The 24287-nt window shown below is 34.1% G+C and overlaps 1 protein-coding gene across 1 annotated transcript in view; it reads left to right on the plus strand.

Moving 5' to 3' along the window:
• Positions 1-24287, plus strand: part of LOC103206189 (pleckstrin homology domain interacting protein) — a 203020-nt gene that overhangs the window by 162897 nt on the left and 15836 nt on the right. Inside the window, exons 23-32 of the mRNA XM_007951632.1 lie at positions 2915-3022; positions 4387-4511; positions 4644-4726; positions 8897-9008; positions 9188-9249; positions 13784-13939; positions 15275-15395; positions 18242-18367; positions 23597-23666; positions 23903-23953. Coding sequence (XP_007949823.1) covers positions 2915-3022; positions 4387-4511; positions 4644-4726; positions 8897-9008; positions 9188-9249; positions 13784-13939; positions 15275-15395; positions 18242-18367; positions 23597-23666; positions 23903-23953 — 1014 coding nt within the window. The remainder of the gene's footprint in view (positions 1-2914; positions 3023-4386; positions 4512-4643; positions 4727-8896; positions 9009-9187; positions 9250-13783; positions 13940-15274; positions 15396-18241; positions 18368-23596; positions 23667-23902; positions 23954-24287) is intronic.

Genomic DNA, 24287 nt, shown 5'->3' on the forward strand with positions numbered 1-24287 from the left:
CCTACTTCCGTAGTGATACTGCCTCGGAAACCCAAGGAGGGGTCGCTATGAGTCGGGTTTGACTCGACGGCACATAACAACAACAACAACATAAATATTAGCATATTAAATCTAAATATTGGTGTGAGAATAGAAAATTTCTTGACATTTTAAAAACTAGTATTTTTCTTAAAGAGAGTTTATTGACTTTTAATTTTCTTCCTAAATTAAAATATATTCTTCTTAGTGTAAGACATCAGAATATGGTATGTTGAAGGCAGAATGAAATTCAGCATTTTATTCTCTGAAAATATTTCATTTATATACCCCCAGATGGTCATATTTTTTGTCAGGTCTTAAAAGTAATGTATTATATTTTTTCAGTAATATTTAATTTTTAAGAAAATAATTGACACCATCTTATGCCTTGGAAACCCAATGAGGGTCATTGTGAGTCGGAATCGACTCTATGGCTTTGGGGTTTTAGACTATGTACTTGTAAGTTTGAAATGAAAAGGTTAGAACTTGGATCAAAAGTTCACACTCAGGACTCCTTTTTCCTAATTTTATACAGAGATGTTAAGAAACAGAGTTACGTGGATAGAGGCCTTTTTAGCAAAGCTCACTAATTGTCCATATAAAACAGCAAGTGATGGTAAAAGAACACAGAAAATTTCAATGCACAAGTGACTCAGAAAGCACAGTCATTTAGAGACCTGTTTGATTTAGTAGATTTTAAAAGTACACAGCATTACTGTATTCAGCTTGTTGGCAACTTACAATAGCATAATACAATGGTAGATTGTTACAGATCCTACATCATCAAGAAGTGATTAAATTATATTTATTATTATTATTTCAAGGTGACCAGAAAGTATAATTTCTTACTGCTTGATTTCTTTTAAAATTAACTAACTGTTTAAAAATTGCTGGTGCTTAAATAGGTAAGTCATCTTTATTAAGTACCATTTTTTAATTGTAGTCAGACAGGTGACACAACCATGATACTGATGCATAGAATAAAAGTACATATGATATCCCAACATGTTATTATGAACTTAACATCATTTTTCTTAACAAACTACTAATTTTTAATAATGAGAAGAATGCTTTGTGCCAGATTACCTGTGTTTAATATACTAGTTCTAAAGCATAGTAGTCAGCCTTTAAAATTTGCATTTAACATTCCAATTCATGTAAATGTATAATATATGCTCTGTTATCAAGATTTGTGTATGGTTCAAATGAGATAAAATACATGTTCAACAACATCCATTTTCAAGTTTTCTGCAAAAACAATTTGCTACAAAAGTACATGAACAATAAACTTTTCATGACCCTTAGGCCAACTACTTAGAAGAGATGCATATTTTTGCTTATTCCAAAGAAAGGCAATCAAATAGAATGCAGAAATTAGCAAACGATATCATTAACATCACATGCTAGCAAAATTTTGCTGAGGATAATTTAAAAACAACTACAGTTGTACATTGACAAGAAGCTGTCAGAACTTCCAGCCAGATTCATAAGAGGATATGGAATGAGGTATATCATTGCTGATGTCAGATAAGTTTTGGCTGGAAGCAGAGGAAAATACCAGAAGGATCTTTTTAACTGTGTTTTATTGACTGTGCAAATGCATTCAGCTGTATGCATCATAACAAATTATGAATAATACTGTGAAGAATAGGAATTCCATAACATTTAATCGTGCTCTTGTGGAACCTGTACATGGATGAAGAGGCAATCTTTCAAACAGAACAATGGGTTATTGCATGGTTCGAAATTGGAAATGGTGTGTGACAAGAGTTGTATCTTTTCCTTCTCTTACTCTCTGTATGCTGAACAAATAATGTGAGAAACTGGACTATATGCAGAACACAGCATCAGAGTAGCGGAGAGGACTCTTTAGCAACATGTGATACACAGAAGACATGACCTTACTTTCCTAAAAAGATAACTTGAAGCACTTACCGATGAATGTCAAAGACCTTCACTGTGGATTACATTTGAACATCAAGAAAACAAAAATCCTCATAACTGGACTGATGAACAGCATCATGTTAAATGGAGGAGAAAAATAAAATTTCAGTGATTTCATTTTATTTTATCAACAGTAAATGCCCACAGAAGTAGCTGTCAAGAAGTCAAATGACATCATTGGGCAGATCTGCTGCAAAAGACCTCTTTAAGGTGTTGAAGAGCAAAGATGTCACTTCGAGGACTAAGATGCACCTGATTCAGGCTATGGTCTTTTTAATCTCCTCATGCCCATGTGAAACCTGGACAGTGAAAAAGAAAGAAGAATTATTGATGCATTTGAATTGTGATATTGGCTAAGAATATTGAATATACAATGGACTGCCAGAAGAAGAAACAAATCAATCATAGAAAGAAATACATTGTTCCTTAGAAGCAGGCATGGTGGCTCAACTTTCTGTGACATATCAAGAAAGACCAATTGCTAAAAGAAAAGGACATGATATTAGGTAGTGTAGAGGGTTCAGCATAAACAAGGGAAACCCTCAATGAGAGCTTTACACAACAGCCCCAACAGTGGACACAAACTTAACAGTGATCATGAAGATGGCAGAGACCGGACATTGTATTTTCTGTTATACATAACGTCACCATGAGTTGGAGCCCGACATGACAGCAACTAACAAGTTACAATTCACTTTATTATGCAACATAGACTAACTTATATTGATCCAAGCATAAAATAGTGAAACCAAAAAATACAATGTCAGTGAAAATAACGGCTATTTTACTTTGAATATTCTGATTAAGTCATTTAGACAACTATAGGAAAGGAAGAAAATACTAAAATATTAGAATTGCTTTTAGATTAAAGGACATTAGTTTCTTTACACTTAATAGCTAGATTAAAGGAAATGCATTCAGTTTTTACATTGTGACTTTATTTACTTTTTAGGTTTATTATTTCCGACAAGGACATGAAGCATATGTTGAAATGGCCCGGAAAAATAAAATTTATAGTATCAATCCAAAAAAGCAGCCATGGCATAAAATGGAACTACGGGTATAGTGTTTATTATTAATTAATAATTCAAAAAGATATGTTATGGAGAAAATTGTGTCGTGCTACTGTAAACTGTATGTCATGAAGATAGCTTTTTTAATTGAAGCAGTCTTGAGGAGTAGAGGTGTTTAATTTTCAGTGAAAGAAATACAAGGTAGACTAAATTCATATGTAGGCATTCCCCAGGTTATAAACACTCTGTCTTTAAAAGTTTGTAGGTCCATCAAAACAGGTACGTATGGTTCTTATTTAGTCTTTAGTACAAAAATGGCTAAAGTCTTTCCAGTGATTAAAAAGTGCACATGAAGCAAGTGAAGATGATTGTGGTAAAGAGTATCTTGTAAGTTAGGGGTTGGTTCGCTTGTTTCAAAGTAAGGGCAAATTTATATATAACATGAAAGCAGGGCTTCAAAAATGGCAGCCAGCCACATGATTTTGTATGTATATGGTTTTCCATGGTCCTACCAATAATCTAGTGTCAATGTATCAAGCTCCTTAGAAGGCTCACTAGGCCTTTTCTGAGTCTCCCATTCCAGTGTTTTGACCCATAATTTTTCATGTAACAGTTACCATGACAAATCACCCAGATTTGCCAGTCTGTTCCTGTTTAAATTTGTTGTCCATGACAGAATCAATTAGAAGCACTATGTTAAAGGGCAAGTAGGAGTTGTCCATAAGTTGGAAATTCGTAACCCGATACAGTTTATAAATTGGGTACAAAATGTAGTTAGTTATACTCTACTCCTCAGTTATTAACTATTCTCATTTGCACATTAATAACATACATCTGGCAGTAATAAATGCTAAGATGCAAGGTGAGAGTAAGTAACACTGACTCTGGTGGTTAAGTTATGTGTCAGCTTGTCTAGGCAGTGATTTTGAGTGGTTTGACAGTTATGTAATGATATAGTCATCCACCATTTTGTGATCTGGTAAGATCATAGTCCATTTCCACATAAAGCCAGTTTTCATTTAATGACCTGGTCTTTGGAACCTAATCGTGCCCATTAAGTGAGGAGTGGGTGTATAATAAAAGTTAGACAACACTTTCTAAGGTAACCTTCATATTTGCAATTTTAGTATTCCTAGATTTATCAGTAATTTAAAATTAAAGATCTTTGGAGTTGTGTTGGAAAACTTACTTTGGTAAAGTTTTTATTTTTGTTTTCCTTTGTTTTATAATTGGCGGTATAACTTAGATACAGTAAAGTGCAAAAATCTTTTAGGTATACAGCTCAGTGAATTTTACATGCACATAAAGTCATCATCATCCAGATCAAGATTAAAACCAAGAAATGTTTTCCTTCATTATATTGTTTAGTACTTTATTTTGTAAACATGGCTTCTTATTTTTTGTGTCTTAGGAACAAGAGCTGATGAAAATAGTTGGCATAAAGTATGAAGTGGGATTGCCTACCCTTTGCTGCCTTAAACTTGCTTTTCTCGATCCTGATACTGGTAAACTGACTGGCGGATCATTTACAATGAAGTAAGGACTAGTGAACACAAGGCAGTGGTTTCTTTGTATTGTAGGATTTTTTTTCAAAATTCAGATAAATTTGATCATCTTTTAGATATTGTTAGATATTTGAGCTAATCAGTTGTTTTTATTTGTAATTAGATACCATGATATGCCTGATGTTATAGATTTCCTAGTCTTGAGACAGCAGTTTGATGATGCAAAATACAGGCGGTGGAATATAGGTAAGTAAGTTCTTTAGAAGCTGTAGATGTTTGACATGTTGTTTTTTATTTACTATGAAAATTATTTACTGTTTATCATAATTTAGAAAAAGATGAAGTCTTTTTGTCATTTGTAGGAATGTAATAGCATGTGTCAGATATTTTTAAATCCTAAACATTTTTTCTGTTATGTTTCGTAACTATCTGTGATCATTTTAAGCTTTTCCTTTCAGCTATTTTACATGCTAAGTTAAATTTTTACATACTCAAAAACATATGTAGCTGAATTCAAATTAAAATCAAAATAAGTCTTCTAATTCAAAATGTTTTATTATTTGGGCTAAAGTTAAACTCACATTTTTCTTTGATTCATAACCCTATTACATACCTTTAAAATTAATACTATAAACAAATTTCTAGGCATTTAAGATTTATGTATTTATGTACAGCTGGATGTGAATTTGGTAGAGTAATTTTCTTAAAAATTTTAAATGGAGTAACTTTCTCATTTTGGAGTCAGACGTGTATGTATATGGCATATACATGGTTTTAAAAAGCACATTAGTTGATCTACTGGTCCATCCTTTCAGTGTCATTTGAAAGCATTGGCGTAATGATTTGTTTTCTTAGGTTGATCTTGATAAACTTTGATGTTTGCATGTAAGCTCTAAAAAAAGAAATCAGGGAAATAAAGGTTATATCAAAATAAGGGGTATCTGAGTTATCAAAAAAAAATTGCATCCCATGTATCATTTCTCTGGAAGGTTTGAAAGATAAGGGTGTAAACCTAAAAAGACATGCAAAATCCTAGTAAACAGGCGATCAGAACAGGAAAGAGGCAGAAAGAATTCCAGTTAACAGTTAACAAAAGTTTCAGAAATAGTGTCGAGCAAGTCTAGGACCCAACCAGTCTAGAAACATTGTACTCCAAAAGAGAAGTCTATCAGAAAAAAAGAAATTGAACTGATAGATTATCTAACAAGTTTGCCTTTGTGGGAATTACATTGAGGAATATTTTAGAGCTTGAATTATAAGAGAATATGAGAGGACTTAATGATAAATTCAGAGAAAATCAAACATAAAAACAAAGCAGTTGCTAATTTTAGAAAAAACAAAATAATATAAGAAAGAAATGGTATCATTTAGAAATCTTATAGATACATCCAAAAAGATATAGCTAAGATTTGAAAGTGTTTTTGTTTTTCATTATGACCTTTCGGTACATTTGGGGGTTTAAAATTGTTTGCATATGCTGCCTGATAAAATCAGTTTGGTTTTTTTTTTTAAAGACATTCATTTATCAGTAAATTGCAGAACAAATGTTAGAGATCAGAATATTCCAGTAGTTAGCTGATAATTGTCATTACTGTTGTTAAGTCAGTTTTGGTTCATTTTGATCCCGTAAGTACAGACTATAACTGCTCCATAGGGTTTTCAAGGCTGTGTGACCTTTTGGAAGCAGGTTGCAAGGTCTGCCTTCTGAGTTGTCTCTAAGTGGGTTTGAACCCCACAGCTTTTTGGCTGCTAGTGGAGCACTTAACTCTTTTTGCCACTTGTGGCCTATGCTGAGCTGATAATAACCTAGGAAAAGAAATGTGACAAGCATTGGGCAAAAACAAAGATATTTCAAATGGAAAACAGGATTATCTCATTTGGATCTTAACTATTTTTCTTTCTAGATTAATAGTTATTCTAAAGTTAGTATATACTTGGTCTTTTCTTTTTGAGGATATATGCATCTGCTTACAAATGGCCATTTAAAATTACATTAGTAGTATTTTTTACTTTGGCTTGTCCCCAGAAATGGTTTAGGCTTACTCTGATTGATAAACTCCATTCCTTGGTTAGCTTCTTTGTCATTCTGCAGATAATGTTCAGTGTGGTTATGCACTTATGATCCATTTCTCTTCAACATAATACCATCAGTCTGTGTTTAGTCATAAGAAACAGCTCTGTGAAACTCATCATTACATTTACTGTAAAGTTGTGGTGTTGTCAAGAATGGTTATTAAGTTATAGAGTCTCCTCTTTAAGCTTAATGTCCCAAATATTTATGCATCTGAGGAATAATTGTTAATTTTCATTTAGTCGGCTTCAACTCCTGGTGACCTTATATATGACACAATGAAATACTGCCTGCTCTCATGCCATTCACATGATTGTTGGCACTTTTGAGTCCATTGTTGGGGCCACTGTTCAATCTCTCTCATTAAGAGCCTCCACTTCACCAAACATGATGATTCCTTTCAGCAGTTAGTCTTGATGATGTGTCTAAAGCAATGATACTCTGTTGTGATCCAGACAGAGGGTTTTCATTGGCTAATTTTCAGCTCCCCAGGCCTTCCTTGCCTGTCTTAGTTTTGGAAGCTTTGCTGAAACCTGTCCACCATGGGTGATCCTACTGGTATTTGAAATACCGATGACATAGCTCCCAGCACCGTAGCAACACACAAGTCACCACAGTAAGACAAACTGACAGGTGATAGGAGGGACAGTTAGATTCAGTCTAGTAATAGAGCATGTGTGCTTCTTACCATTGACTGTTAAAATGCTTAAATCTAGGGTTGGACCAGTGTTCACCCACTAAAAAATATGGAACTCAACAGCATGTGGTTATTAACTTACTCCTGGCTCCTACTGTGGTTATTTTCCCTAATCATTAAACTTACTTTTTGTTTAAAAATATTTTTTGGTAAAAATGAGAGTACATACTTTTTCTTATGAGTTTGAAGATAAAATTGATTGAGATGAGTTGGTGCAGGTAGTTGATAGCTTGACTCATTTTTCCTTAACTCTTAAGTTTAAAATGTAAATAGTATCTTAATAGAAGGCACTCCTCAAAAATTGCCATGAGGTAGATATCACTCACCATTACTATTTTACACATGAGGAAAATGGAGCTCTAAAATAATTAATTTATTTAAAGGCACACAGATACTTTAATAGAACCCAAGTTGTTCAGACTCTACCTCAGCTAGCCAGGAGAAAGAGTACTGTGAAAGGCAAGGTAGAAAAGCATTGTAAAGTAAAAGTTGTATTGGTTGTAGTTATTTGGGTCTTTGGAGAAAGCGGTTGCATTAATATGATAACACCTGAACGCAGTGGCATAGGGAAATAGACATGAGGAATGTGATCTGTTTTACTACAATTTCAATTAGTTCTCGACTGACGATGGGGTTCCATTCAGATGACTCTGTCATAAGTTGGTTCTGATGTAACTGGAATACCTCTCCCCGCCCCATAGCCTGCTACATGGCAGTATTTTGAACAATAAATCATAACATTGAATATCTGCAGGTAAACATCTGAGAATGATAACATCAGCAAATTATGCACAGCATAATTTATTACTTTACTACTATTTACTAACAGTAAGACCAAACCAAACACTCTGCCACTTTATTACTAACAATAAGACCAAACCAAACACTCTGCCGCTGAGTTAATTCTGACTCTTAGCAACCCCCATTGGGTTTCCAAGGCTATAAATCTTTACGGAAGCAGACTGCTTCATTTTTCTTCTGTGAAGCGGGTGATGTGTTGGAACCACTGACCCTTTTGTTACCACCCAAATGCCTTTAGCACTGCACCACCAAAGCTCTTCAACAATGAGATGCATACCCACTGCCACACACCACCACCCCCGGCCCAAAAAAAAAAAATAACAGATGGTCCTAAGTGCAATTTATTGAAACATGAATACGTCCTAAGTCAGGGACTACCTGTAGTTGTTTTTCTTTTTTATTTTACTTTTTCAATTTTAAAGAAAAGAGAGTGTGTGTATGAGTGTTAAAACTTAGGAATGATTGGGATGAAGGAAGGCTCGTCTAATATTTTTGGTTTTAAGGGTGGAATCTTGATTATTTGTTGCAAAAGCTTGCTTATAGAAAATAAGAAGTCAGAATACTAATATTGGTTGAGCAGAAATTATCTAAAATTGATTTTTTAAGTAATTTGAAGATAGTGCTAATGGTGAATTTAAAATACTAGATTGGATTTTTTTTTAAAAAAAGTGAATTTCATCGTATCCTAATGTAACAAAGAAGTGAAACTGGAAGCTGGTATGTCACTTAATATTTCAAATTTTCTTATTAAACAGTTTACATATTTCAAAGGAATACTTGCAGGAAAAACAGTAACAAAAGCAGCAGTAGACTTCAGAGTAATGAGATGGCATTTGTTCTTGTCTAGGTGACCGTTTCAGATCAGTCATAGATGATGCCTGGTGGTTTGGCACAATTGAAAGCCAGGAACCTCTTCAACCTGAGTACCCTGATAGTCTATTTCAGTGCTATAATGTTTGGTAAGGAAGTATTTGTTATAGTTTAGTTCACATTGGCTTACTTGAAATATTTTTCTATCTGTAAATAAAATGATGAAGACATTTTATAAATACTAAAGAAATTATTTTAATAATGGAATTTTTTATATTTCAATATAATATTTAGATTTTTTAATGTAAGGATTTTTCCCCCCTTTAAGCTGGGACAATGGAGACACGGAAAAGATGAGTCCTTGGGATATGGAACTTATACCTAATAATGGTAAGTGTGTATATATTATGCTTTTGTGCTTGCATTATAGGATTGTTATGTTAGAAATCTGATTGGTTCACTTGCTACCACATAGCATTTTTGTGAGGATAAAAAAGAAAATGTTCATTCATCAGATACTTACTACACACATATTTACCCGAAAGGTGGGGAAGCACAGTAGTGAACCGTATAGATATAATTCACCCACTTAATCTAACAGGGAACATAAAAATTAATTACTTACTTAAACTTCCATAGCAATCTATGAAATTGTTTTATTATTATTTACCCCTACAATGTGAAACTTAGGGGAAAAAAGATATTTTCATTACAGAGTAACAATCCAAGAGTACTTAGATTAACATAATGGTCAAGAGTTTAGGTGTTTAACCAGGTAAACACATAGAGTCATATCCTGGGCTCTGCCATCTTCTGTCTAAGTGATCTTGGCAAGTTCCTTAAATCCTCAAAACCCCAGATTCTTAGGCCCTACCTTTGAAGTGGTGTAAAGTAATACCTTCTTTATAGGGTTCCTGTGATTACATAACACCATGTGTGTAAAGAGCCTAACCATGTTGGAGCTCAGTGAAAAAGTAGTTACAATTAATAATAATAATCCATTCTGTATATGGTCTGACCCAGTCTCGGGATTTGGCAATTAGACATAACTAGTAGATGTGACATCTTTAAGGCCAATGTATTTTTAATCTTTAATCTTTAAGGCCAATGCAGAAGCCTGGAGATGCATTAAGGCCCATTTCTGTTTAATATTTTTAAAAATACAACACACACATGATTGTGTATTTATACAAAGGTTTGAAAGGATATATTCTAGGTTATTAATAATGATTATTTACAGAGGGTAGGATTTTGAGGATTTGTACTAAATATTTTTTCTATTCTGTTTTGTTTGATTTTTAAGCATATAGAAAACCAGGTAATAAAGATTAGGAAAAAGAAAAAAGATAACATCTGACTTGTAATATGGTAGAAATTACCATTTATAAGTGTAGGTGCACAAAAGTTATTGTAACTTAAAAAGATTATGTTTTTGTTGTTATGTGCTGTAGAGTCGGACCCGACTCATAGCGACCCCTCCTTGGGTTTTCGAGGCAGTATCACTACAGAAGTAGATTGCCCCATCTTCCTTCCGAGGAGTGGTTGGTGGGTTTGAACCGCCAGCCTTCTGGTTAGCAGTGAAATGCCTTAGCCACTATGCTACCAGAGCTCCCACTTGAAAAAAGATAGAGAAAAGATAACTTCTGGAAAAAGTAATCCCAATTTGATAAACCTTAGAAATGAGAAAATGGTCATGCTGACTGACATTGACTAGTTCGTTCTTTGCAGAAATGATCACTTCTAGAATTTAACACTAATAATGTGTTTTTCCCCTCACTGCAAAATTAGCAATTTAAAACAATGAAAATCTCATGCAGCTCGTATGTGTTACATGGTTTATCTTCAGATCTTTTTTTTCTCCTGTGTGAAAGTTTGAATTTGAAGTAATACTGGACTATTGAGAATGTGAGAGAAATGAAGCTGATCAATGTTTTATACCTTTGCATTAATATCACGAATTCATTCATAAACTTACATGAATTAATACTAATTTACTATAGATTTCCTACTTAAATATATCTGTGTGGGTTACGTGGTTGTTTCTGTTCTATTTGGATACACATACGTGTGTAGAGTTAAATTAGAGTATGTGAAGAGGAAGAATTTGATTCTGATGTAATGGCATATTTCCCAGTGTTTCTCTTATTTATTCTGGTTCAAAGGAAAAATTACTTGGCACATTTGTAGATCTTGTATCACCACCATCCTCTAATGATTTTCTTAGCTAAAATAATAATTATTTAGGCATAGAGAAACCATACGTACATCACTTAATAGGCATAAGAATCATCTGTCAGTATTCATAATTCTCTGTTCTTACATAAAAAACAGAGACTTGATTGAAGTAATTTGAAAAAGTCAAATTTAGTTTAGTTTCACCCTGTCTATGTTTTATACCATACACTGTATGTTTTTGTAAGCCCCAGGGATACAGGTGAGGAGAGACAACTCAGGGACGCCCAAAGCAACAGGCCAGAAGAGCAGGAGAAAGGGTATTAAAAGCCAGGAACAGTCAGCCACAGGGACCCAGGTGGGGGTGATACGAGAGGTCTCCAACAGCAAGACAGACTTGTCTGTTGGTTTGTCCTACTGTGGTGACATGTAGACATGAGTTTTGAGGCTGAGCCTCTGGTGTTTAAAACCCAGCAAGATGCACCTGGTGCACAAGTAACAGCCAACCTAAAAAACGAAAAAAAACAAGAAAAAAGAAGAAGCCAACCAATTCTCAAAGAATTGGCCAGGGAAAACCTTATGAATAGCAAAGAAACACTGTTTGGTACATTACCGCGCACCTTTAGGAATAGTCCGTTTAGGCTAAAAGGCTCTCAAAATAGGACTGGGAAAGAGCTGCAACATCTGAGTAAACCCAGCCTTACTCATGTGGAAAAGAGAAAGCTTTTGAGACCTTCATTTGCTGATGTGGCACCACTCAAATTGAAGAGAAACAGCCGCAGACATCCATTAATCATCAGAACATGAAATGTACGAAGTATGAATCTAGGAAAATTGGAAGTTGTCAAAAAGGAAATGGAATGCATAAAGATTGACATCCTCGGCATTAGTGATCTGAAATGGACTGGTTTTGGCCATTTTGAATCAGACAACCATATGATCTACTATGCCGGGAATGACAGTTTGAAAAGGAATGGCGTGGCATTCATCATCACAAAAGATGTTTCAAGATCTGTCCTGAAATACAGTGCTGTCAGTGATAGGATAATATCCATACGCCTACAAGGAGGACCCGTTAATATGACTGTTATTCAAATTTATGCCCCAACCACCAAAGCCACAGATGAGGAAATTGAAGAATTTTATCAGCTTCTACAGTCTGAAATTGACCAAACATGCAATCAGGATATGTTAATTATCACTGGTGACTGGAATGCAAAAGTTGGAAACAAAGAAGAATCACCGGTAGTTGGAAAATTTGGCCTTGGTGACAGAAATAATGCTGGAACTCTACCATAAGGTAGAATTTTGCAAGCCCAATGACTTGTTCATTGCAAACACCTTTTTTCAGCAACACAAACGGAGGCTGTACACGTGGACTTCACCAGATGGAACACACAGGAATCAGATTGACTACATCTGTGGCAAGAGGCAGTGGAAAAGCTCAATATCTTCAGCCAAAACCAGGCCAGGAGCTGATTGTGGAACAGACCATCAACTGCTCTTATGTGTCAGGGTTGTATTCTTTCTCCACACTTACTCAATCTATATGCTGAGCAAATAATCCGAGAAGCTGGACTGTATGAAGAAAAACGTGGTATCAGGATTGGAGGAAGAATCATTAGCAACCTGAGATATGCAGACGATACAACTTTGCTTGCTGAAAGTGAGAATAACTTAAGGCACCTACTGATGAAGGTTGAAGAATACAGTCTGCAGTATGGATTATGTTTCAATATAAAGAAAACAAAAATCCTCACAACTGGACCAATGAGCAGCATCACAATAAATAGAAGATTGAGGTTGTCAATTCACATTGCTTGGTTCTACAATCAACGCCAACGGAAGCAGCAGTCAGGACATTAGATGACATGTAACATTGGGAAAGTCAACTGCGAAGGAAATGTATCAAGGTCTGAGGAGCAAGGATATCTCCTTGAGGACTAAGGTGCACCTGATACAAGCCATGATATTTCCAATCGCCTCGTATGCATGTGAGAGCTGGACAATGAATAAGGAAGACTGAAGAAGAGTTGATACTTTTGAGTTGCGGTGCTGGCGAAGAATGCTGAAAGTACCATGGACTGCTAAAAGAACTAACAGATCTGTCCTGGAGGAAGTGCAGCCAGAATGCTCCTTGGAAGCAAGAATGGCCAGACTTCATCTCACCTATTTTGGTCATGTTGTCAGAAGGGACCATTCCCTGGAGAAGGATGTCATGTTTGGTAGGATGGAGGGTCGACGGAAGAGGGGGAGGCCTTCAACAAGATGGATTGACACGGTGCCTGCGATGATGCACTCAAGTATAGCAGGGATTGTGGGGCTGGCGCGGGATCAGACAGTGTTTCTTTCTGCTGTGCATGGGGTCGCTATGAGTCGGAAACAATGCGGCGGCAGTTAACTACAACAGCAACATGTTTTATAATGATTCAGAAAACTTTGAAATTTTCATCATACTATAGGAAAGTTTTCTCCTTCATCTGTCACTTGATGGTGGAACAAGTTTTCAGTACCATTTTAAAGAAAAAAAAATTACGTACACGTTTATTTGTAAAGTAAATATCCTTTTAAAAATGTTTAAATTTTATTGATACTCGAGACATACCTTTAAGAAAAATTAAGAGTATAAAAACTTACAAATCTTTATAAAATTATACTTTAGCTTTGTGACTGTATTGTTTCTGAAGGTTAATTAAGTATCCATAATTTGCCACCTATTTTTCGTCTCTGCTTTTCTTTCTGTGAATTTCAGCTGTATTTCCTGAAGAGCTGGGTACCAGTGTTCCTTTAACTGATGTTGAATGCAGATCATTAATCTATAAACCTCTTGATGGAGAATGGGGTTCCAGTCCCAGAGATGAAGAATGTGAAAGAATTGTTGGAGGAATAAACCAATTGATGACATTAGGTTAGTAACAATAACAACAACATATAGATATAGAAAAACCTGGCAAACAAACAGGAAAGGAAAAGTACTATTACATTATCTCAATTATAATTTGAGGAGCTTATGCAAATAAGTCAAACAAAATTTTTTAATAATACCATGTCAGTGGTTTTAACTATTTTTAAATGGAGTCTTTTTGAATAAAGGCTTAGAAAGAACTCAGATATCTAAAACAGTTTAAAAGAAGTAACTCTAGTTAAGTTTCAGTATGAGGGCCACCCAGAAATGCCAGCATTATCACTGACAAATTGGGTCCTTCAGAACCCAATTTGAAAACTCTTGATGTATTTTAAACTTAGATGATGGGAATTGGAGGGGAAGGAATTGAAAGCTGAATTGTCATTAGATGGGTAGTTACACTAGTTTTCACCTTAACTTTGTGCATATAGAGACCAAGAGAATTTTTTTTAAGGGTGGTAGAAGGGGATTCTATGAACTACTTTACTTTGTCGGGTGGAAAAAAAGGTGACTAAAAAATTTGATTATCAGAAATTGGGTTTTCCGGAGTAACTCTAGAGTGGTTTAATGTGGTGATTTAGGAGTGAAATCAGTTACTAAGAGAAATTAGTGTGTGTAACAAGAGCTGAAGATACATATTAGATGATATTCTCAACTCATTTGAACTCTTTTATACAATTGTAATCACTTTCTAAAAATAGCCTTTTTTAGAAATACAATTTTGGCAGTAATTAGGACATGAAGTAATTTTATACTATATGTGAATAAGCAAAAGAAAAAAAAATTGATACTGAGTAGGTTATAGTTTTCCCTCTACCAGTTTATTGTATGCCACTGAGCTGTTTTAACTTCTGGACCTGTTTTCCTCCTCTCTACTTGCCTAATATTTCTCAGATTGATACTGGAAAAATCCAGTAAGGTGATAAATTTGAGAAAGTCAAAGATTACATACAGATGCCATTTATTATTACAGTGTTAACTGATAAAATAGCTTTGTGTCAAAAGCATTATAATATACAGTTTTAGGGATAGCCAGGTATTAACTACAGGTATGTATATGTGTGGTATGTTCATAACAGATTGTATGTATATATTATCTATCATATGTTTCTCCTAATGAATCTACTGAATATCAATAATTCTCCCTAGAATTTTGCAGTGTAAATATGTAGCCATAATAAAGAATTATTTTCATGGCAGCTATAAACTGTATTTTCTTGGAAAACACAGGAGCGGACTAATGGTTATATGGATTAGAACTTACTAGATCTTAATTCTAACTAAATTCTTTTTTAATTAACCATTTAAAAAATTTACTCATTCATTTGTTTATTTTAGATATTGCTTCTGCATTTGTGGCCCCTGTGGATCTGCAAGCCTATCCCATGTACTGTACTGTAGTGGCATATCCAACGGATCTGAGTACAATTAAACAGAGACTGGAAAACAGGTTTTACAGGTTAGAACCAGTTAATGTAGCTACTACCAAAGAAAAATGAAGTGATCCTTTCACCCATTTACTGTTCGTCTTTAGCAGTTTCTCAAATTTTAGTATGCCTCTGAGTTGCCTTGGATCTTATTAAAATGTAGACTCTGATTCAGTAGTTTTGGAGTGGGACCTGAGAGAGTCTGCATTTCCAACAAGTTTCCAGTGATGCTGGTCTATAGACCCCACTTGGAATATGATTCCTGGATAGCTACAAATATGATTTGATGCTGTCTTCAAATTATATTTTACAAAGCAAGTTAAAGCATTCAGTTTTCTTCTAGATAACACATTAAAACATTTGTTTATTCATGAATTTTTCTCATAATATCAGCAAACATCTATTTTATTTTACTTTTATTATACATCTTAGGGAATACTTAATGAAAATTGACATTCTTTTTAGTAATTAGAAAAATTCAGAACATTTTTCATAGTTGCAATTTTAGCTTAAAATATAAATAGTTATTAAAAAGTAGACATAATTTCAGTTAATTTACATTTTCTTCTGCTCCACGGTGTTTAAACATGGAGTTCTCTTGGACAAGTTTTTTTTGTTTGTTTGTTTGTTTTTTTTTAATTAGGATTTGGGTGAACATTTACAGAGTAAATTCACTTTTCATACAGCAGTTCACATAATACTTTGTCTCATGTCATTGACCAAAATTTACAATGCAGCAGCTCCCCTCCCACTTCCTCCCCATAGTTACCTCCTCCCAGTGTCTTGGACAAGTTTTATAGGTTATTTTTTAAATGTTTGGTCAAAAGTGAATTTACATCTACAGTCTGTACTTAATGAAACTATACTTTCAGTTTTCATTTTTCTTATGACTTTTGTATAGCAGGTGAGCATTTTAAATAATACTACGTTAAAACTTTGCTTAACCTAGGGGAATTTTCCACTCATTTTATACTTTTTTCTCCCCCTATATAAAATGTTCCTGTAGCTCTTTTTATTACTTAAATTATAATTATAATATGGTAGTTTGTGTACCTGACACTGAAAACATTATTTTTATTCTTCATTGATCAAAGCAGGGTTTCTCAGCAGCAGCATTACTGACATTTGAGGCCAGAAAGTTCTTTGTTGTGAGCAGCTGTCCTCAGGAGCATCTCTGGCCTCTATTCACTAGATACCAGTAGCAGCCCCATAGTTGTGACAAACAGAAATGTCCCCAGACATTACCAAGTGTCTTGGGGGTGGTGGGTGGGGGCAAAATCTCCGTTGGTTGAGAACTACTGCAATAAAGAAAGCTAAGATCTTAGACTTCAGATTCTGATGATTACTTTGATCTTGTTAGGTATACCTGCTTATTAACATCACTGATATTTGTTAAAAACAGAAACAAGTAGGGAGTCACCTATGCTTCCTCCTTATTCTAACCTAGAAGTATATTTTAAATCTGTTTCAAGACCATGTGTTAGAAGCAGAAAAGCAGGAACTCTTACCTATATCACTTTTTCTCTTGACATCATGAAAATACTAAACTTTAAGAGTTATGCTGGCGTGCTTCAGAGATGGAGGAAGTCATGGAGTAGGAGAGAGAAAGAATAGTTTTTATACAGCACAGTTACAGATATGAGCTGTTATCTCCCGCTATTGTGGTAAATATGCTTTCTTGCAGACACACTGATGATTGCTAGGGTGTGCTGTATTTCAAGATGTATTATAGCTTAAATAGACTTTTTAGCAGTAGCCTAACTTGTAACCAATTTATGAAAAAAGTTTGCGAAAAAATACATATATGAATTAGAAATTGTTTTCCAAATGAATATACTTATGAACCTAAATTGTTCTTATTTAATAAAATGATATCTTCATTTGCTGTAATACTGTTTAAAATTTTTTTTTTTTGTTTAAATTGTTTTGCTTCCTCCTACTCATTGACTTCACACTTCTTACACTTTGGTTTTTCTTTTCCACTTAGTTCAGTCTCTTGTTGAAGTGCTATTGTCAATTTGCCCTGCCGCTATTAATCTAATGCTTTATTTTATACATGGCATTTGGAATAATAACCTGAAGATACCTATCATTCATTTCTATGAGAATGAGCTTTTTAAATGACCAGAAGCTTTTCTGTGTGCTTCCATACCCAGAATTATACCTGGATTTTTTTTTAAATTCATATATAATTGTAGTTCTGTTCACAAACAAGATTTTCTGAGTGTTTCATTCTTCATTATTTCAAATGGAGCCATATGCTGAGTGATATTCTTGGACGCTGGATTTGGATTTTTCTTTTCTTGCAGAAGTAAAACCAAATTATTTTAGTATTACAAATTTGGTGTTTAGAAAATAATTTTATGTAGCTCGATTTCTTGGTAAAGTAACATATGCTCAGCATGTTTTTATGTTTTATCTCATAAGCAGCCTATTAACTATTCATTTTTTACATGTCCTTAGACAAGTGGAATTATAATTTGATTAAAACTGTTTCTTTTTGTATAAATGTCATATATGTATATTAGCACAGAATGATACATACATACAGAAATATGTAAAGCAGAAACTAAAAGGTCTTCCATTTTTCTTCTCCTGCCACTCCTCCCATAGACATTTTCTTATCCCAGAAAAAGGCACTGTAAATAATCTAGTGTTTCTTATTCCAGACACTTACTATGCAAATACATAGCTAATGTTGCTGTACTTTTTGTCCTTAACACAAATAGGTCATACTGTTTTGAAAATAGCTGTATATGGTGAGGTTTGTGATTGATTTCAGAAAATTTAAAAAGTCAGAGTGTCTCAATTTTAAATTTTATGCATGTATTGGTAATTATAATGAGATTAAGACTTCTATATTTTATTTCCTTTAAAGGCGGGTTTCTTCCCTAATGTGGGAGGTGCGATATATAGAACATAATACCCGAACATTCAATGAGCCTGGAAGCCCTATTGTGAAATCTGCTAAATTTGTCACTGATCTTCTTCTACATTTTATAAAGTGAGTTTTTTGAGGAGTTTTATTGATATCATAATTACTAGCAATGTTTTTAAATGTAAAATAATATAAAATGTATGCTTTCGCATAAACACAGTTCTACTTAAAATAGCCAAAACCAGACCCACTGTCATGGAGTTGATTCCAACTCATAATGACCCTGTAGGCCAGAGTAGAACTACCCCATAGAGTTGCCAAAGTTGTAAATCTTAACAGAAGCAGACTGCCTCATATTTCTCTCATGAACAGCTGATAGGTTCAAGCTGCTTGCCTTTTGGTGAGCAGCTGAGTGCTTAACCTCTGCACCACCAGAACTCCTTTCCCTTAAAATAGAAATATATAATGTCTACATTTAAAGCAGTAAAAGTTATTTGACTAATGTTAGTTATGAAATCATTACTGTCGTGAAATTTTTATTTATTCATTAAAAGTTTTATATTGGTCAATAACAATAATAATAGTTAACATTTATTAATATGTACTGTTTTATACAAATTAGGTCTTATAAACCACATAATTTCATGAATGGGAGAAGCAATTATCTTCAATTTACGTTTGCAGAAACTGATGCTTATAGAGTTTAAATTGTCTGAGGCTACATAGTAAATGAGTGTTTGCTTTCTGAGTTGAGAATCTCTCATCTTAATAATGTACTACCACTGTCCAGGTTTATAGATTAGTTCTTAAGTAGGTCAGCAGGAAACTGAATTTAATTTTCAGGATCCTCCTTCCTCGGAATCTGGTTTACTTCCTCATACCTTGATCCCCTAAGAGTGATAACTACTACTTATTAAAGCAGCTGCCCTTTTACTTGCCTCTTAGATTTTATGTAGCCATAGAATGCACTGAAGCCAGCAAGATCAATCATATTTTGTACAAAATACTGCTTTGAGTCCATATTAATGTTAATTATATTAGTTAATTTTTTTCTGGTAAGAAGAGAAAACAGAGTGTTTTATAATTTAATCTTGAATACTCAGCTTTCATTTTTACATAGATTTTTCAGAGCTTATTTTTTTAAAACCATCTCTAGTTTCACACTTATCCCATAGCATAATCTTATGATCCCTTTTCCTGGTATAAGTTGGTGTTTTTGTTAAGAAATGGAAGTAATTTCAATATAAGATATAGCACCAAACAAAATCAGGAAGATACTCTTCCTCCTCTTCATTTTCTAAAGAAGTCTGGTGTCATCCAAATGGTGTTGGGGCTATTATTACTATGTTTTTGTAAAGTGTCTTCAGTAAAATTGATATCAGGCATTAAGTATCCTCTGATGATTGTTTATATAACTTGGTTGCAATAGCTTATAATATTTTAACTATATAGTTTAGTCTAATTTTATAGGGTTATACATATATATTTCCATTTTTTAAAAGATATCAGAATTGTAATATAGTAAATTCACATTTTAGTGAGATAATTATTTTGAAATGCCTTGACAGCAGATTAATATTTAAAGCAATCATATTGTGTATATCTGAACATAAGTCCATTTGGTATTTTTCAGATGTATATAAATTGTTCAGAGTTATTTTAGCTGACAGTAATTTTGAAGATGTTATGTCTTCAAGTTTTCATTATTTACTTTTTGTTACTCTGCAAGATTCCAGGCAGTAAATATATATAACATGATGTAGTAGATACAGGAGCTCTGGTAGCATAGTGCCTAAAGCACTTAACTGCTAACCAGAAGGCTGGCAGTTCAAACCCACCAGCCACTTCTCGGAAGGAAGATGGGGCAATCTACTTCCGTAGTGATACTGCCTCGGAAACCCAAGGAGGGGTCGCTATGAGTCGAGTCTGACTCGACAGCATATGACAACAGCAATAACAATAGATACTTTGAGATAGATAAACATAATATTTGTATTATTTTCATACAATTTATTGAGAAAAATGAAATCTGTAATATAAGGAAGGCTGTGATAAGTAACAAGAAAGTTTGTATTAAAGTTTAGATGAGGATTGGGGCAGTTCTCACTAAGATGGGGAGAGAATCCTATTAGTCTTCATAGGCACGGTAGATACTGAAGGATTCAGGAAAATTTAGATGAAAAAGAAGTCATTGCAAGGATAAGGAATGTTATGTCATGAAGCAAGAAAGTGCTGTTAAAGGAAAGGTAGGGAGTATATGAGTGAAAGGTAATGGCGATACAACACTGTAAACTTGAGCGTAGGCTACATCATAGAGAACCTTAAGTGCCTGCCTAAGGAATGGGACTCTGTTAATACGTGAGCTGGAAGCAAAGGGCTGTTGAAAGTATTTTACTGTGAGAACAACATAGTATACACTATGCCTTAAAAATACTAATCTTTTTTCAGTATTTAATATTAATTGATAGGGAAAAGACAAAAAGCATACATAGTATATTGGTTATTGCACTTAAACAAAAGTGATAAAGGCTAATTTATGGATGTTAGAAAGGGTAGGTGCCAAGAGAGTATAGGGTTTATTAAAATGGAGAAAAAGAGAATAGTGAAAGACCAAGATTTTCATTGCTCTGAGAATGGTTTAATGAATGAATGAAGGAAGGAAGGAAAGAATCAGAGTATCTAGGGATTGTCAGGCTTAGACGTGTGGAATTTTAGCTGGTAGTAGAAAGCTCAGGAGGATAATTATGTGAAGTTATAAATCCAAAAAGCCTAATGCCATCAAGTTGATTCTGACTCATAGCAACTGTACAACAGAGAAATGCCCCATAAGATTTCTGAGACTAAATCTATACAAAAACAGACTAGGAACACAGATAATTTGGTTATATTTTGTGAAATAGGGCTAAATAATAGTATATATTACTATATGAGTATATTTTAGATTTGGATATATCTTATAAAATATATCCATTTGCATATATTTGGATTATATTTTGTATATATTTTTGTAAAATACATTTGGATTTGGATATATTTCGTAAAATAGGGTTAAATAATAGTATGTTGTTGTTGTTATGTGTCATAGAGTCAAACCCGACTCATAGCGACCCCTCCTTGGGTTTCCGAGGCAGTATCACTACGGAAGTAGGATTGCCCAACCTTCCTTCCGAGGAGTGGATAGGGTTAAATAATAGTATATACCTAATATGATTGCTGTGAGGACTGAATGAAATCAGTATAAATTATAGAATCATATTACTGATAGACTGAGAACACTTAGAACATGTAGCTGATAATAAGTCATTGATAATGTTTGTTATACCATGGAGCAGCTGGTAGACTCAGACCATCAACCTTTTGGTTGGTAGCTGAATGCTTTTAACAATTGCACCACCAGAGCTCCTTGGGAGAAGTTATAGGACTTTGGAATTCATTTACATGTGGACAGAGAACATACAAAATTAGCAGGGCAAAGGGTATCGTATTGACTGTACAAAATTTTAGGGAATGCCTTCATTTAAGAATGAAAGGAAGAAGAAATAAGACAGATGAAGAAACTTGGAAGAAGGAAAAGGGAGATTAGGGTCAAGGAAGACTAGTGAGTGGAATCAAATGGAGCTGGAAAAAAGGAATTTAAATATATAAGAAAATACCATTAGATTTGGTAAACAGGAGATAATTAATGATCTTGAGGAGAACAGTTTCACGAGAGTAATGAGAAACAAAATTTGTCAGTATAGGATAGTGTTTTGTAATATTTTTGTGTATGTGAAGGAAAACAAGTCTCAATTAAGTGGTTATCAAGGTTATAGGTAGTGTGGTTGGGTGCTATCAAGTTGATTCTGATTCATAGCAAACCCATGTGAAGGAGTAGAACTGCCCTGTAGGATTTTTTAGGCTTCATGGTAGCATACTCTTTCTCCTACAAAGCAGGTGGTTAGATTTGAACAGCCAACATTTAGGTTAGCAGCAGCACATTTAGCTTTTCTCTTTAGAAAGGTCAAGTTTGTAGAGGCTAAAGGAAGAGCATTGGAATTAAAGTTCTAGAGAAAATAGTGTATGTACTGGAGTAAAGGAAGAGGAAGGGGCAGGAGGTAAAGAAAAGAAATAGGTAAAGAGTAATGAATATTGAGATAGAAAGAATCTAAATTGAAGCAGCTCAAATTGGGAGACTTCAGTTTTCTGAGAAAAGGGAAATCAAGACCGTCATCAAAGGTTGAAAATCAGGCCAGAGGGTGGACCAGGTTTGGAATTGTAGCTGTATAACCTTGAGACACATTACTTGGGAAAAGATAGGAGAACATCAGTTGTTTCACAGTGAAGAAGTTGAGGAACCAACTAGCTTCACTAGAATAAACAAGTGCATCAGACTGATGAAACAGATTACCTAGAATTGGGCATTGCAAAAGGGCAGTGTCATAGAAAACTAGAATAATAGAGTACTAGAATGGAGAGAGTAGGAAGGGAAGACAGCATTTGGATATATTTTGTAAAATAGGGCTAAATAATAGTGTGTACCTAATATGATTGCTGTGAGGACTAAATGAAATCAGTATAAAGTAATTATCATATATACCTGATAGATTGAGAACACTAAGTACATGTAGCTGATAATACAATCATTGATACTCTTTCTCATACTATACTGTTTTTTCAAGTAAGTTTTAAAAACTAAGGGATTATAGGTATATTGTTGATATGGTTATAAATAGACGGTCAGGCTAGGAAATCATAAGACTAGATAAAAAATGAAGGAATTAGAAATAACAGTGAAACTAGAACTGGTTCTAAAGGAATATGAGAGTTGAGGGGAAAAAAATCAGGAATGTGATTTCCAATCCAAGTGATGGACATGGTGGTGGGGGCTAGATTGAATCAGAGACAAAGATCATTCAGTTTGAGGAGGTAGGGAAATACTGTGTAGAGTTTAGTTTAAAAAAAAAAAAACCATAGAGCCCTGATACATTTTAAAGTGCTGTTGGATTCTGCAGAGAAGGAGGATCCTGTGGACTCTGGATTAGTCAAAAAATGCTTAATTAAGGGAGGTATATTAGCTTTATATTACAGGATAGCTAGACCAAAAACTGGAAGATGGGATCTCAGGCATAATAGTGACCTGAACAGACTGGGAAGTGAGAACTGGGTTTGGAGTAATGAACTAATCGGGTTACAGTGGAAACTGCTACTGGGGGAGATAGAATCAAATATGTGTACACAAGGTATTGGAGTCAACTGATAGAAAGCCTTCAGCTTCAAGTTTTATCTTAAGATCTGATTTTAGTAAATAGTTTGTAAAGAAAAAAATTATCACATAGTTCTAATCTTATATACTAATACTTCTTTCTTCTTATTTAGAGATCAAACTTGTTATAATATAATTCCACTCTACAATTCAATGAAGAAGAAAGTCTTGTCTGACTCTGAGGTATTTAGTATTTCCTTAAGATTGCTAAATTGGTATTCTGTATATCAAAAGAAATGTACACATTGTAGTTTTCAGGTAAAAATGAAAGTTATTTTATTCTAATGCTATAGTTGACTTTTTTTCCTCCAAAAAATAGTGTGCAGAATTTTTTTATTAGCTTAGTTTTAACTAAATAACTAAAAGAGTATAGTGAAATCTGGAATGTTTTATGATCATGATAAATTCTTGCTTCGAAGGAAGAAGAGAAAGATGCTGATGTGCCAGGAACTTCTACCCGAAAAAGGAAGGTAAGCAGTAGTTTTTGTTTTACTTCAGTGATTTACAAGTACTTTTGCTTAATATAAATTTAAATGTATTAAAAACATTTGTTTTTTTACTCTTAGTACTTTAAAGCCAAATTAATATTTTTTCCAAATCAGTTTCTATCACAAAATGCTTCTTTTTGAGAAGTAGGTGAATAATATTTTCTTTTCATGAATTATAATTTTACCTAATTCTCTAAAACTGCATTAATATAAATTTTATTTTTATAAGGGTTATTTAGGAGCTCTGGTAGCATAGTGCCTAAGGCACTTGACTGCTCACCAGAAGGCTGGCGGTTCAAACCCACCAGCCACTCCT

This window comes from Orycteropus afer, unplaced genomic scaffold (assembly GCF_000298275.1).
Source record: "Orycteropus afer afer isolate SDZICR_OR568_19922 unplaced genomic scaffold, OryAfe1.0 scaffold00011, whole genome shotgun sequence".
Lineage (NCBI taxonomy): Eukaryota > Metazoa > Chordata > Mammalia > Tubulidentata > Orycteropodidae > Orycteropus > Orycteropus afer.